Source organism: Lissotriton helveticus, chromosome 10 (assembly GCF_964261635.1).
Source record: "Lissotriton helveticus chromosome 10, aLisHel1.1, whole genome shotgun sequence".
NCBI classification, from domain to species: Eukaryota; Metazoa; Chordata; class Amphibia; order Caudata; family Salamandridae; genus Lissotriton; species Lissotriton helveticus.
This window is the reverse complement of record NC_136071.1, coordinates 49,689,581-49,706,286: the sequence shown is the minus strand read 5'-3', so window position 1 is coordinate 49,706,286 and position 16,706 is coordinate 49,689,581. Positions and strand designations below refer to the sequence as shown.

At 41.9% G+C, this 16,706-nt stretch overlaps 1 protein-coding gene across 10 annotated transcripts in view; it reads left to right on the top strand.

The window, feature by feature from the left end:
* The window catches only part of LOC144785024 (uncharacterized), a 409,707-nt gene that overhangs the window by 199,217 nt on the left and 193,784 nt on the right, over positions 1-16,706 (top strand). For 8 of the 10 annotated variants that reach the window (XR_013601741.1, XM_078664142.1, XM_078664148.1 and 5 more), the window contains 2 exons: positions 4,267-4,371; positions 12,148-12,207. Coding sequence is in view for 9 of the 10 variants with exons in the window: in XM_078664142.1 (XP_078520268.1) it covers positions 4,267-4,371; positions 12,148-12,207 (165 nt within the window). In the remaining variant the exon portion in view is untranslated. The remainder of the gene's footprint in view (positions 1-4,266; positions 4,372-12,147; positions 12,208-16,706) is intronic. The other 2 variants (XM_078664146.1, XM_078664143.1) reach the window with 1 other exon arrangement.

The window sequence follows — 16,706 nt, the reverse complement described above, 5'->3', positions numbered from 1 at the left end:
AATAAAGAGAGGGTGCTGTGGGCAGCGGCTCACAACATAGGGTTATGGCCGCCTTCACCGGGCCGACTTGAAACTTTAAGAGATAGGAAACCCCTCTGCTGCCGTCACATTCACCCACTACTGCTTATTGTTTTGTACCCTGAACATTTGTATAGCCCGGCCACCCTCATACCCCCACAGAGATCTCCCATGGTTTGACAAGTCTGTCTTCTTTCTTGGTTTGTTCGGGAGGGAGTGGGAAGGGAAAACACAACCTAATTGGGGGGTTGGTGTGAGAGGAGGGGTGGGTTGGGCGGTTGGGGATGGGAAGGGGGACACAGTACTTCAGAAGCATTGTACATTCATTCTGCCATGCATGAGAAGCAATGGAGCGCACAACTCAATGACAAGGTCCCATTTTATGAATGGCGGCTTATAGGAAACTGCAAACACACATCTTACAGCACATGCCCAATGCACAAGTCGTGCTACTTGCAATCTAGTTCCTGACCTGAACATACGTGGTCTCAATAGTCACAGAAAGGCTAGATTAGTACACTCCTATTTAATTTGGCACAAGACAGATATTTGCTTTTTGCAAGAAACGCACCTTAGGAGCAATACTGACCCCAAACTACACCACAGATACTGGGGAGAGACACACTCCTCTGCGGTGCACTCTAACTATGCGCTTGGTAAAGCAATCCTGATCAGGCGAGGGGTGGGCTGGACTACCACCAACTCTGTCACCGATTCTGAGGGCCGCTATGTCCTATTGAGAGGCACACTACACACAACCCTGCTGACACTAGAATGTGGGCTGACAGCGCTTAGAGACCCCGGTGGTTATAACGCGCTATATAAATTAAATAAATAAATAAAATAAATATATGGTGTGCTTGGCACCCGGGGGTTAGGGAGGAGACCTTAATATCCACATGCCACAATGCATGGTCCCCCTTGGACTTTTGGTTAATGTCCAGCGATATTACGTCCTGGTCCACAAACATCAAACACATGCCACGCACCCTCTCAGATCACTCCCCTGTCCTACTTAGCTGGACCATACCGATATCTAGGCCATGTGCTTTCAGCTGGCGCCTGCCTCCACATACATTAAATGATGCAGTATTCCGTATGGAGGTGCGTACGGAGATCTTACATTTCTTTGCCACTAATGAAAAATCAGTTGATTTCCCCCTCCACACTGTAGGAAGCCTTCAAGTCTGTTATAAGAGGGGCGTGTATTGCCAAATAATCTGGAAAGGATAGAGACAGAGAGCCATCAGACAGAACGTCTGTACTTTCAGAGCGGACTGTCTATAAACTATACGTGAGAAAATCTCTGAATATGACAGAAGCAGTTCACGAGACAAACTTCCTGAGGAAGAACTCAGGTGTGCATAGATATGGGGAGTGAGATCACCCAAGCAGAGCCCTGGCTAACACACTTAGACAGCCTGGCACCTCGTCCTATGTCACAGAGACTCTAGCCCTGTCTGTGGGCAGACCGCCACGCTGGAAAGATTAAAAGTCTTCTATGCATCCCTTTACAATGCCACACAGAGCAGCCTGAACCTTGAGTTGCAGGCATATCTAGAATCCATTGAGCTAGTGTGACTGAGCAACGCTCACCATGAATACCTGGATATGCCCTTCACAGTGGAAGATATTATGCAGGTAATAAACAGTCTACCCAGGGATAAAGCCCTCGGGCTGGACGGACTGACGGCTTCGTTCTATAACACGTACACCAACATACTTGTCCCTTATCTCTTGGCGGTATCTTAGGAGTCACTGAAAGAGGCCACCTGTCGCCAACAATGCGAGAGGCCGTGATTATTATAATCTTAAAACCGGACAACCAGCTAATAAATGCGATTCCTATCGCCCACTCTCCCTCATTAATATTGATGGTAAAATACTAGCTAAATTACTTGCCAATAGACTGCAACCCTTACTCCCAATTATTGCCAGACTGGACTAGTCCGGTTTTATTCTGGGGAGATCCACTGCTCATAATTTACGTACCTTTTTTTCATCCTCCATCAACTGAACCTGGATCTGCCGGCCCTCTCTGCCTTCCTGAAAACCAAAAAAAACATTCAACTCCCTCGAGTGGCTGTACCTTTTCACAAAATTGTCTAGAACAGCCATTGCACCATCTTTCTTAAACTAATTACCCTGCTTTACACTCACCATAATGCCAGACTCAGGGCCAGCGACCTGGTATCTGACTTTTACCCTATACACGCTATATATACGTGACCCTGCATTGAACCTTAATCCTGTGCAATGGGAGATCCTCCTGTTTGGCAGCATGTCGGGCATACCGGTCAACTGGGCAAAATCGACGCTTCTCCCTCTGACGCCGGCCCCAATCGTACTTGATCTGGACTTCCCCTTGACCTGGGATGAAGGGACGGTTAAATATTTGGGGATATGGCTCAGCAGAGAGGTACAGGAGATTTGGCGAATTAATTATAGCAGGCTGATCACCTGGCTGGAAAGTAAAATAGCCCTATGGGCCAAAATACCGTTTTCGTTGGCTGGCAGAATTGCCATAGAGAAAATGATAATTCTACCTAAATTCCTGTACCTTTTTGTCAAGATTCCTCTTCCTCTAACACATGCCTTCTTTAGGCAACTATGGTCCCTTCTAGTGACACGTTTGAGGGGGTGAACAACCACATATCAAATGGGAGGTGCTGACACTGCCACTCGCGCAGGACGGTCTGGGATCACCAGACTTGGAGCCCTATGCTTTAAGCACATTGGCTCAATACCTCCATTACTGGACTCACCCTATCCCATTCCAACCTCATGTGGCGATTGAAAAAGATGTTGCCTTTCCTGCCCCTTTAGCAGCTGCCACCTGGTACATATACAAAAGACCTAACGAAGGGCTAAATACTGTATGCATCATCGATGCCACAGGCGCACCACCCAATCTCCCCACCCCCTACATCACACCCGCTCCATTCAGCACGCACGTCGGATGGGCCTTACCTCTTCTGACGACTTCTATCCAGAGAAGAAGGTCTTAGTGTGGCAATGGCTCCCGTCGGCACCCAGTCGCCCGCTTAGGAACTCCTTTTATACTACCAGCTCTGGGCAAACTGCATACAAGCTCATGCCACCTTCCCCTTGGCGCCACCAACGCTAGCTGTGCTAGAAAATATATTAGCGAATCCGTCGCCCAAGCAACTGATTACACACATTTACAACGGTACACAAAAAACCACACCGATAGTTGCACCCAATGCGCTGGGGCTGTGGTGCGCTGACCTGGACCCACCACCCACAGTGGCTCAATGGGCCTTCTGCTAATCACAACTCTAATACCTCTCTCTCCCAATTATAAACTCAGACTTATTAATTTTGAGTATCTTCACAGACTTTACTGCACTCCTTGCAACTGGTCAAAATGGGTCTAAGACCTGATGCCAAATATTGGAGATGCGCCTACAGACAGACATCCTTCCTCCACCTTGCGTGGTCCTGCCCACCCATATTGCGTGTATGAGACAAAGTATTTGACATCATTTATGAGGTAACTGGGAACCGGTAAGTCCGCTTCCCGCTGATAGCTTTATTAGGTTACGTGGCAGACACATCTCCGGTGACAAATCGTCTGTTGGCCATGATGCTCCTCCTGGCCAGGCAGCGAATTGCGATGCATCCAGGCGCCCACAGTTGATACTTGGATTCCCAACATTACATACTGCCAGGAAATGCTATCAGCATATTGGGATCTCATGCCCATGGCGTCGAGACCCAAAGACATATGGGCCCCATTTGTGACATGGGCTAACGCGCACTGAGAGGGTGGCCCCTGAATCCCCCCGGGATGAGAGGACGACACCTCCTGCCACTGAAACGCTTGCCCCAAACATTCAAACACAACCCTAGGTTTGGTGGGGAGGTTGTTATACGATTACTATATACATCACTCCCATGTGGATGTATACTGACTTTACTGTGGCCTGCTTGGGGTAAACGTTATGCATGTTTTTCTATGTTATCACTATTAACTGTTTGCTGTCATGTTAATTGTATATTGCTGTGCACTATTTGACTGCTGGTGTTGTTGTGGATCATTGCCCATTGTGCATACGGTCACTAAGTCTGCCCGTCATCATTTACCTTTTCTGTTATGGTTGTTGATTGCTCTGTTTTTTTGCTGTATATCACCCTCAGCTGGAAAATCAATAAACAAAGTTTAAGAAAAAAAAAAAATATATATATAAATATTCCTAAGATCAAGTGGTCTGTACTCTCTTACAGGAAAGATACTTGAATGTCGAAGATCATCGGATCGTTCTTAAAGATGCGTTTGTATTGCTGAAGAGACTGGAAGACACCACTGAATGCCCCACGTTGGTCAAAAAGGTGCACACAATTCTAACATTACTAGAAAATAACATGTAGGCAAGACTTGGATGTGGATAAAAATGAATGCCTATGTTTAGTATTTTGAAATGGAAAATGGGTGCCACAGAAGAACAGTACCTTTTGTAGCCTTCAGTAACTTTCTTCTTCACAACAGTTTGTGATTGTAAAGTAGGCATCCCACTTCAAGAAAGAGGTGCACAGAACTTTAATATTACAAGAAAATAACATGTAGTCAGGACTTAGATGTTGATAAAAATTAATGTCTATTTTTAGTATTTTGAAATGGAAAAATGGGTGCTACAGAAGAACAGTAGCCTGCAGTAGCTATCATCTACACAACAGTTTGTGATTGTGAAGTAGGTATCCCACTTCAAGAAACAGGCAAATTTCCTCCCTATTTTACAAGAAGAGTTCTAAATAAGGAAGATGCATAACATTTGAGGAGGTGGAGAGGAAACTGCCAACAAGTATTAGTATGAGAAATAGTTTATTTCTATTGGTGTTCAATAGAATCTGCGTATGCTGTACCCCAGCCACTTAATACCCCAAAGGGGAACATTTTGCTTGCTACACTTTGAATGGGGGGCTAAGATTTATTATAAACCCTGGTTCTAAAACAAAACAGAGCTCCTTGAGTTTGAAGCAAGTGTACATGTTAGCATCAGAAAGAATTTTGGAACACTTTATTCTTCCCACTTCATCGATCAATATCAGGATGTGGCAATAATACCCCGCCTTGTAGAGAATCTCTACTGCAGTTGAACTTCAAAAAAGTGACACATTGGTATTCAACAAACTATTGCTTAGTTCCCTTATTTGGCAAGGATAACATTCTTGCACACAAGTCTGAATTATCTGAATGGGTGGATTGAGAAAACCTGAGTTATGGCGTGCACTGTATACAATAACTGACAAATGTCACTGGTTTTGGAGTGGGGGTGCTGCTATCAATGTTACATCACTTAAGTCACAGGATTTGTGAAAAATCAATGCGTTACATTAAGGACAAGGGTAGCAAATTAGCCACTTTCGTTCAGCAGGAGAATCGTAGGGTTCTAGTAAGGGTCTAGTGGTGCGTTTTGCAGCATATTGTCCCAAATATATGAGTAAAGCATGGAGTGGTAAAGCTCTGCCATGTTCAGAGAGCACATTTTCCTTTGAAAATGGCCTTCTGATATGGGTATTAAATGTGCATCAGTCATGCAGTTTTACTGCTAAACCAATATGGAGTAGAAGCAATGTGTGGCAGTTTGGTTTTAGTGCCTATTTATCACACAAGTAAAATGTCTTGGGGGCATATTATCAAGAAATGGCGTTAATGGGCTTGATAATCTGCCCTTGTGAATTCCCATAGAACCCCATGTTCTGGTGTGAACATGGGCTTCACTTTTGTGACACAGAGGCGGCGCAAAGCCAGCACCATGTTGCGGGGTATTTACAACGTGACGCATCTGGGAGATGCATCACGTCGTAAAGCCCTGCGCCACACACATGTGGGCGTTCCGACGCAAAGGGGGGGGGGGCGTTCTAGCGCAGGAACGCCTCCTAAAAGTGGCTGAGTGAAATCTACAAGATTTCACTCATCACTTTTAAGGCCATGCTGCGTCAAAACCCTGTGCCTGCTTGAAGCAGGCGTAAGGATTGACACAGCATGTTAGGCATAGGGGCACCCCGAACCTTGCTGGAGATGCGTCGCTCTTACGACGTGACTCCAGCAATGCGTCACCTTTACGGCAGCAAATGTGTCATGCATCTGTCTATTCTTGCCCCATGGTGCGCCGCATTATAAATGCGGCGCATCCATGGTGGTGCAAAAGGTGTCTACCGTGGCGCACAATAACTGGCGCATCCCTGCTGATATGCAAGGATGCGCCAGTTATTGTAAATCTGCCCCTAGGTCCGAGGGGGAAAAACTTTGTGTGAACATTAAAGTTTTGAAGGTGAAATTTAAAAAATCAAAAGTAGAGTCTTTGACCTTTATAACGAAAATGTTGTTATGTAGGGATCGGGGCTCCGGTCATGTCTCTCCCTCACATCCCCCTTCCCTAACTTTCTAGCCTGCAAGAGAGGGTTCTACGGGGTATCAGGACAGGTATTCAGCTTTGAGTTGGTCTTTGCCCTTCCTGTGATGTGTAATAAATCTAAAGGGTTGGAGCACTAGGAACCACCTCAAAACTAGGTCATTGTGCCTGAGATTTTTAGCCAGCCATTCTAGTGGGGCATGATCTGTATATAAAATGGAATCTCTACCTTCCAGATAGTAATGCATTGTTTCAACAGCCCATTTTATGGCCAAGGTCTCCTTTTCTATGACAGAATATCTGCTTTCTCTAGGAAATAATTTTTGGGTAATAAACTGCAGGGGTCTTTCATGGCCTTGTGAATCGTGCTGCGACAATACCACACCCAGACCATGATCGGAAGCGTCAGTTTGTAGTATGAAGGGTTTGTCATAGTCAGGACTTAAAAGGACAGGTTGAATAGTGAGGGCTTGTTTTAACTGGCTAAACACCTGTAGGACCTCGGGGAGGGATGTCTAAGTTCCTTTTCCGTCTTTGCGTTCTTCTTGAGGAGATCGGGTAGTGGGGTCACGATCTCTGAAAAAGAAGGGATGAACCTTCGATAATATCCAAGAATACCCAAGAAGGCATAGAGAGGCACTTTCTATTTTGGGGGAAGGGTAACCTGGCTATGGCTGCCACTTTCTCTTCTTGAGGCTCAATGAAGCCTTCACCTAGGAGATACCCTAGGTAATTTACTGATCGAGCGCCTAGATGGCTTTAAGCTGGATTTATGATAAGGACCCTTTTTAGGGAGTTAATCACGGCTTCCAAATACATTAGGTGTTGTCTCCACGAATCGCTATAGATGGCTATGTCATCAATATAGGCTGCTGCAAAGGCTTGATGTGGCTTAAGAACGAGATTCATAAGCATTTTGAAGGTAGCAGGTACACCATAAAAACCAAATTTAAGAACCTTGAAGTGGTAAAACCCTCCAGGAGTAGAAAAGATGTTTTCCCCTATCTTGCTTTCTTAAGTGTACCTGCCAGTACCCTTTTGAATACATCTAGAGTGCTGTTGTACTGAGCCCTCCCCAACCTTTCAATCATCTTGTCTACCCTGGGTAAGGGGTAGGCTTCAAACTGGGATATTTTGTTGACTTCTCTAAAGTCAATACAAAATCTTATAGAGCCATGCGGTTTCGGAACAATAATAATAGGCGAGCTCCATTCACCGGTTGAGGGTTCTATGATACCCATATCCAGCATTTGCGGGACTTCCTTTTCAATCGCCTCCCTCCGGGATGCGGGTATTCAATATGGTTTCAACCACACGACCCTCTGTGGCTCGGTTTGGATATGTTGAATTAACAAGGTTCTTCCCGGGGTGAGGGAGAATACATCCTGAAGGGGGGATAGATAAGCACTCAACTCTTGTCTGTGTTCTCTGGGTAGATCGGGATCTATACTTTGTTGAAATAAGGAGTTGTTGTTGTCTACTATCCCCATTAAATTTGGTCTGCTTCCTTCCCATCTTTTTAGCAAATTGATGTGATATATCCGGGTGTTCTTTTTATTCCCTGGATCTAGCTCGAGACGATATGTAACAGGAGGTACCTGATCAATCACTTTATATGGGCCTTGCCACTGACCCAAGAGCTTATGATCGGAAGTAGGTCTCATTATAAGTATCCAATCTCCTATGTTTAGGGTGTGTTCTTTCGTTTTTTGTCATATTGTTTCTTTTGGGCTTCCTGGGCTTGTCCTGAGTAGTCCATCACTATACTTCGTATTTTATGCAGGCGCGTTTTTAGCCCAAATATATATTCATGAAGGAATTCAGCCCCCTCTGGTTCTTCTTCCCACTCCTCCCTCATCATGTCAAGCAGGGTATGTGGCTGCCTCCCATACAGTAACTCAAAGGGGGAGCACCCTGTGCTTTTCTGCTGTTTGCATCAGAGAGAAAACAAGGCTAAGGGTAGCATGTCTTCCCATTTCCTAGCTTCTAGGTCAAGCAGTTGTTTCAGTGTGATCTTTAGGGTCACATTGTATCTCTCTACCAGCCCATCCATTTAGGGTTGGTATGCTGCAGTACGTATCCGTTTTATACCTAGTTGGTGACATACTTGCTTCAGTAACCAAGAGACAAAAGGGGTTCCCTGTTCTGTTAAAATCTCTTTGGAGAATCCTACCCTCGAAAAAATATTAATCATCGCCTTTGCGATCTGTGTTGCGTTAGGTTGTCTTAGGGCTACAACCTCGAGAAACCTGGTAGCATAATCAACTACGACCAAAACAAATGGACATCCACTATGGGAGGGAAGGAGAGGTCCTATGATGTCCATCCCAACTCTGGAAAAGGGCTCATCTATTACTGGTTAGGGCCTCAGGGGGACCTTGGTAGGTTGACTTTGGCTATTCTTCTGACATATTGGGCACTCCCTACATTACTTTCTGACCTGATGGTAGACACCAGGCCACTAAAAGTTCTCTAGGATGGCTTTTTCTGTTTTTTTCTCCGCCAAAAAGACCTCCTAACAAATGGCTGTGTGCAAGGAACAAGACTTGTTCTCGATACTGCTGGGAAACCATCAATTGTGGGGATTGGCATTGTCCTCCTATACGGTACAGTAACCCCTTCCTTTCCAAGAAAAGGGGACCTACTTGATTAGTATTTTCTTGAGTTGAAGATCTTTGCCATGCTTCTAAGAAGCTAGGGTCTTCTCTCTGTGCCACCTGAAATCTTCGATCATGTTTCCAGAGGTCAGTTGCCACAGGTTTAGATAGGGCTACACTTGTCCCAATGTATGACGTTACAACGCATACATTCACAACGCATACCATTACAACAAAACTTTTACAACGCAAGATCCATTACAACGCATGCTATTACAATGCATGCCATTACGACGCAGATGCTATTACAACGCATGACATTACAACATAAGTATGGGTAAGTATTTTTTATTTTACTATTAGAGGGGTTTAATAGTTCGGTAAGTGTTGGATAGTGTAGGGGTTAAAATTACCATTCTAACTCCAGGGGGGTGTAATAGTAGGGTAAGTGTTGGATAGTGTAGGGGTTAAAATTACTATTCGAACTCCAGGGGGGTGTAATAGTAGGGTAAGTGCTGGATAGTGTAGGGGTTTTATTAAAATAAATTAAATTAAAATTAAATTAAATAAAATAAAAATATATTTAATTAATTTAAAATTAAATTTAATTAAATTAATTAAAGAATGTAAGTAAATTAAATTAAAATATTAATTAAATGAAATACTTACCAATACTTACGTTGTAAATTAAATTAAAATATATTTAATTCAATTAAAATAAAATGTAATCAAATTAATAAAACAAATTGTAAGTAAATTAAATTAAAATGAAATTAATATTAATTAAACTAAATACTTACCAATACTTACGTTATAATGGCATGAGTTGTAATAGCATCTGCGTTGTAATGGCATGCATTGTAATAGCATGCGTTGTAATAGATCTTGCATTGTAAAAGTTTTGTTGTAATGGTAGTGGGTTGTTGTGCCCGCGTTTTGATGGCTGTTTCCCCACTTGAAACACAAAACAAGATAAAGGAGGCCCCCTCCTGTTAAAGGTCTGGGACCAGGGGAAAGTATTAAAAAAAGACACAAACGTCCCTACAGGAGCCACAAAAGTGGTCTTAAGTGAACACAGATGCCCAACAGTGACTTGTTTTTAGCTGTAATACCAATCTCACAGTAATAAAAGAACCTCCCAACTTCAAAGAAATATATAGAAACCTATTAAGGATATTTCAACTGTGCAGTTGTAACTCAAAATCCCAAATCAACGTTCTATAAAATACGTGATATAATGAATTGTAAACAGAAGGAGAGGGTTATTTCTTGAGTTTATACAAATATATATTTATTCAGAAATATTGTATTTTTATCACAATAGCAAAGGCTATAGAAATACATACAATCATAAAAAAATACATGTTATATAAAAGACATAATCATACAAATAAAACAACTAGATATGACAATGGTTAAAATGTTCATAAGAGAACAGGTGTCGACGCGGCGTTTCGGTTGAAGTGTAAATGAAAAACCTTCTTCAGGACAGTTTCTACATAGAAACAAACAATTACTATTTCATGTACATGGTACAGTTAATATGGGCACAAACAATCTTTAATGCTATTGCTAATGTTTCAACTCTGCTGGCTTCTTTTTAACTTAACTACACACAGATTGGGCTCTAACAGTTGATTGTAAACATGTTTATCACTAAATGATTTCTTGGAAGGTCATTTTATTGGTATTATAAAAAAAACTGTCAATCGGGCTCTGTTATTGACAAACAAAGATTGTTGATCTAACATAGTCTATTCATGTTTACACACATGTTCTATAGATAAAGTATGGGCACTATTCTCTCGTTACCTGAGGGTTAAAATAGCCTCGGAGTTGGATAAAAAAGACCGTTCCCTGATCTGGGCAGGACGGAGTTCAGACTCTTATATAATGTATATGTCTGGATGTTCATACGCCTCTACATAGGATAAAGATAGAGGTGCCTTTATTAGTAGCGATTTAACCCTCTCACTAGGTCGTATATATATCTATTTTGAGAGGATTGGGTACCTTAAAGAGATTATATTCAAGTTCACGCTATCATAACAGGAGCCACCGGTTATATGTCCGTTCATGTTTTGCTGAGGAGTAAACCAAATGCATAGAATTACCCTTCATGTCTAAAAAGTCTTATTAACTCTTTGGTCTGAAGGCACATGGTATTTCCACTTACCACATTTCACTATATGGCAAATCGCTGTAGTCGTAGCCCTTTCAATTGGCTATTCCGTATCGACTTTTCTAATCTGGGGTTGTCCTCCCACACAGTCTGGGATTTCTGAGGGTGAAAAAGACTGGTATTCAAATTTTAATTTTTATATCTCCATTATTTTGTCAACTTACAGGGAGTATATCTTTATTCGAAGAACCGACAATTCGTGTTTTATTATTTGCACTTAAAATCACAGCTCCGTGTGGTAGGTTCACGAAAAGATTTATATGGTTTATAGGTCTTATATATTCTGGTGAGTATACTCGCAGGAAGTGTCTATTCTCCCTGTGGTGGTCACCAGTTGTACATATAAAAATCTGCAACTGCCTATCTGGTTTTATCGTGTAAGGGCCAACCATATGGTTATGTGCATGTACATTACAGACACACCAGACGCGCCCGTTTGACCGCTAGTGTATCGTATCTCTCTTATGGTTTTGGTTATGTCCATATAAGTTATAAAACCAGACGGTCGCCGTTAGATCGCTCGTCTGTTATTTCTATCTTGTGGTTACTATGCCATAGAGGGTTTACACAGCTACGTTTATCGATGTCTCTATTATTGATTTCGTCATCCCCATGCTGATTCGCTAGTGAGTTAAAGCAGGACGTTTTATTTACGAGTCATTTAAAACACTGCCAAAAGAGAGCCCCTTTCTCTAAAACTTTCCTTACCTCCTCACATAGGGTCGGCCTCCCTGCTCCTGTTGTGACAGCGTTTCAGGGGTTTTGTGTAAATAAGTTGTTTGTGAGACAACGCCAACGCCAAGTAGAGTAAAAAGAAATTCTCCATTGAACTTGTCCTTCGCTCGTTCTAGGTTCGTCATAGGTTTGTGATGAATTTCCAAACTTCTGACCCTTTTTTGCATCCTATTAATATTAGGCTTGGTCTCTCTTTTACTGTTCACTTCATGTCTTCTCTCTTCTCCTTCCTTTAAAGGTTCTAGTGCCGGAGACGGACACACCCCAGGAGGCTCAGATGAAAACAGGAGAGAAGGCGGTGAGTATTAAGGTCTTCTTTTATTCTTTTCTATAGGAAAGACCGCCACCAAACCAAGAATATGTACCCATAGAATATGGGGTTTTTATAAGGTGAGGAAAGGCTGTGTGGAGTAAGACAAGGCACCGCACATACGTGCTCTCAGATTCCCCTCTCCCTGTCTTTCCCTTGGTGAGCCAGGGAACACAATTTTCCGCCCTAGTGATATTTATTTTTTTGAAGGTGAAATTAAAAAAAATTAAATAAGAGTCTTTAGCCTTTATAACAAAAATGTTGTTATGTCTGGTGGGGTTAATGCAGTGCAATGAATGGAGTCAGTTATCACCCTCTCCTCCCCCCTGTCCGAGCACTCACTGTGATTGCCGCAACTCTCCTGAGTTGCAGCAGCTCTTTATCAGCTATCCTGAGGGGTCCACCACTCTTCAGACCAGCTCTCCACCACTTCGTCTTCTTGGATCCTCTCAATCTTCTAGAACTTGGAATCGGCGTATGGAGTCCTCTCTCTTCGCATTCGGTGTCTTGTCCCCCTCTTTACGCGGTTCCTCAACATCCTTAGTTTTCGACACCCTGCTTCTGTTTGTCATTCTGGCTCCACCCCACTTCCTCGGCTGGATTCTCCTCTTCAAGGCCGCCTCTCTCAGCTGATTGGCCTCCCAGCGACCTGCACGTGGGAGGTCAAAAGTTTAACCCTTTGGTCACTTCCCCTTTTCTGTTCCTGCCCATGCTCTGCCCCAGCTCCAGGGAAAATAGCACCAGGTAGGATTCAGGGCTCTGGTGGTTGTTTCTCTCCCTCGCAGTCACTGATTCTTTGTTTAACCTCAGTAAGTTTTGAATCCAATCCCGTCAGCTTATCTTCAATTCTTTGAAGCGTCGCAGTAGTATTTGCCATAAAAGGTCGTATATTTCTCAATTCGTCCATAATATACTCTATCGGCAGAGGCAGAGGTGATTTGTTTGGAGAAGTGGGGTTATTATTAACCCTTTTATTGGTATTGGTAGCAGACTCATTTTCCCTTGGCATGAGAAGTAGTAGAAGCCTGAACTTTACTTGAATATGTATGCTGCATAACGGTAAACACCAGAGAGCAACAGCTTTTCTCCTAGTCACTTAGTAGCCGCCTTGGCTCAATTGGAACTAAATGCACAGCAGATGACTCAATAATCTATTGAAAGTTGTCTTATTATGTGAATACTAATAAAGAAAAAGTCATCATGTGTGTGTGAAATCAGTAGGAACCAATATGAGTCTGAACACTATTGTGGTGTTTCCTTAAATATTGTCCAGAACTTTTTAAATCCTTGAGGAGCAAGAGAATGAGCAATATATGCTTTTACTCCTGCTCCTGAGGAGGCTCGAGCGTAGGAGCTCTAAAAATGGCAGCCGATATGAGGAGTTCAGAGGGAGCGGCAAGGCAAAGAAAAAAAAAGGTATCAATTAGACTAAATGAAGGTCTAATAACATACCTCGCTGCTCCCGGGAGCCTCCGACATCGTGTCCCATGCTGTGCAGCAGCATAGAACCAAAACTATCGCCCCCGACGAGCGAAGGTTTCTCGGTGCTGCAGAGGGACTTTAGCGAGCAGCCATCTTGTCAACCTCCCACTCAAAACAGTCTCATTCACACAAAGATTATCCTGAGATTGCCTTATACATATCTCAGACATGAAAGATGGACTAGAAAATACAATGATGTGTATTCCTCGAATGGTGGCCATCTTATAACTTAGTTGGTTCAATTAGAAATATACAAAGTAAATTGCAAAATCATACTGCAGTACTTTAAGATTTGAAATTTGACTGGCTTGCTCTGCCGGCTGAAGGAAGTGGCCCAACTAGGGTGACTTTTGACCTCCTCTTGCCTTCCAAAATGAAGAGTCGATGACACAGTAGAGAATGCAATCAAACTGGTTTATTCACAAAGTACACTGCAGTGGAGTCCAATCAGACCAGCCTCCTATGATGGCTGACAAGGTACTGATTTTAACAAGCATAAAGTTACATTATGTATGTTGCAGAGCCCACTAAGACCTGCCTACTATGGAAAAGCACTGGTAGGTGCCGTAAGGCAATGGGGGTACAGAACATAAGTTTTGATTCCACATTATGGCACCAGCTATCTACTGCCCAAGGTCGTCTGGCTTATCCTCCTCTCTAGACAAGTGGGAGAAGGCCCTTATGTAACAGAAAAGGCCTGCATTAATGAGCAAGTTTCAGCATTGGAGAAACAAAACTTACCAAGGACCATTTCTCTTAAATGTACAAGTAACATGTTCGATTATAATAGAAAATGGCGTCTCTGAGAACTAAAATGGTGGCACAGATGTCAACCTAACTTACATAACATCTGCACTTACTAATGGCGTATGCACACAGCAAGAACTTATTTCAAAATAGCTACATGAATGCTAACATAATGTCAGATAAAGCGCAAATTATATGGCAGGAAGACATTTTAATTCTATCAGTCACTCCTTTTAGGATTCAATAACTAAGAAATGCCTTTCTTCACACTATAAGGAAAGGGTCTTTACAATTCTAAAGGCAAAGGCAATATAAGGGTCCAGTAACAATATGTCATGAAGGAATATATATATATATATATATATATATATATATATATATATATATATATATATATTACCTACTGGCGGTCGCCAGTAGGTATATATAGTTAGGATTTTTTCCCTATGGGATTTTTGAAAATTCTATGTCTAATAACTTTGGCGTTTGTGGACGGAATTGGCTGAAATTTTCTGGAAAATGGAACATTTTGTTTCTGAGCAGCCCCTGGAAATTTGGGGGGGGGTTCGTCAAGGGGGGGCCGAGAAAAAAGGGGGGTCCCAAAACGTGTTTTTAACATTGAGTTTTCCATAGGGCGGTTGGCCTCACTTTTAGCCCGAACGGCTGAATGGATTTGCACAAAACTTGGCAAAATTGTAGGGACTGGTAGCCCGATGTGCCTTTGCTAGGTCTCAATATATGTGCTTCAGTGGATTTTGAGAAATTAACGTTTAAAAAAAGATATATATCTGTAAGCGCGCTCTGGGCAGCGCTCCAGTTCGCGGACTTTACGCGTACCGAAGCTGATTGGCTCTCCGGTGTCTGTCAACATTCTAAACAGTCCGGAGCGGCCGCCATCTTGTCTCTCGGTAGGATTGAGAGACAAGAGGAGGCCAAAACAAAGGGGGAAATGACCATAAGGGGGCATAGTATATCCTCCCTGACCCCCTAGGTTTAATGTGGAGGCTTTAAAAGGGCCCCGCGGGGCAAAAAAAAAAAAAGGTTTTTTTTTTTTTTTGCGTGGGTAGCGCCCGGTTCGCGAACCGGGAAGCGTTCTGGGCAGCGTACTATAATGAAAAATGAATGATAGACTTTTCAAATACTGTATGTTAATTGATTGTTGGTTTTGTTGATTATTTTTTATTTTTTTTATTTTTTAAGCAATTATTTATTATTGTGATTGTGTTTCAAAATTTAATAACATTTCTAACATTTAACTAGTTTATGAATTACATATAAAAATGATTAAAGACTCAAACAATTTTTTAATATTACATACAATTTTATTTTTCAGATTGTTTTTCAAAATTTAATAGAACGTCTAGCATTTGACTGTCCGATATGTCCTCTTGTTGAGTGAACATAAGTTCCCACATTTGACCGTCATCATAATGGAGTAAATGATCGACAGATTCTACACATTGAAGTAATTCATAGTCCCATGACTCATCCATGAATTCTAAGTCATCAATGGGTTCCATAACTTGTTCATTGTTGCTGTCCAGAACAATTTCGAAGGAAACATTCTGCTCACCTTCCATTTTATTGCTGTAATTTGCATAAAAAATAAATATATCAGTAGTGATAGGGCACTGTTGGGTTTAAGTTCAGACAGGTACTTGTGAGTTTATAACAGAGAAGTAATCTATGGGCACTGTATGGTTTCAGGCGTGAAGTAGTACTATTAAAAAGTGCCTGTGAAGAAGCCTAAGTAAATTCATAATTATACCACAGAAACCTAATACAATCCATAATTATAATAAAGAAGCCTTTCTCAATGTCTAACTCTTACAGAGGGATAGTAGAAGAAGCCTAAGTAAATTCATAATTATACCACAGAAACCTAAATCAATCCATAATTATAATAAAGAAGCCTTTCTCAATGTCTAACTCTTAAAGAGGGATAGTATATAACTATCTGAAAATGTTTTCAAATTTATAAAATAATATCTCACCTTCTAAAAACAAGTTTAAGTTGTGAGTGAAAATGATCTTGCAATGTAATTCAGGAAGTAGTAGTCAAAATGGCTGTGTTTCTCTCTCTTTCTTTATATATATTCAGGTACATAACCAATCAAATGTCAGGTAAAAAAAGTAGAAAATGAAAGTAACATTTTAATTGGTTGTCAATTCCAACACTTCAGATGTGTTTTGTGAAGTAATTTACCTCAGGGTATTTAGAGAGGTCTACAGGCTAAATGGTTAAATGGAATTTCAAT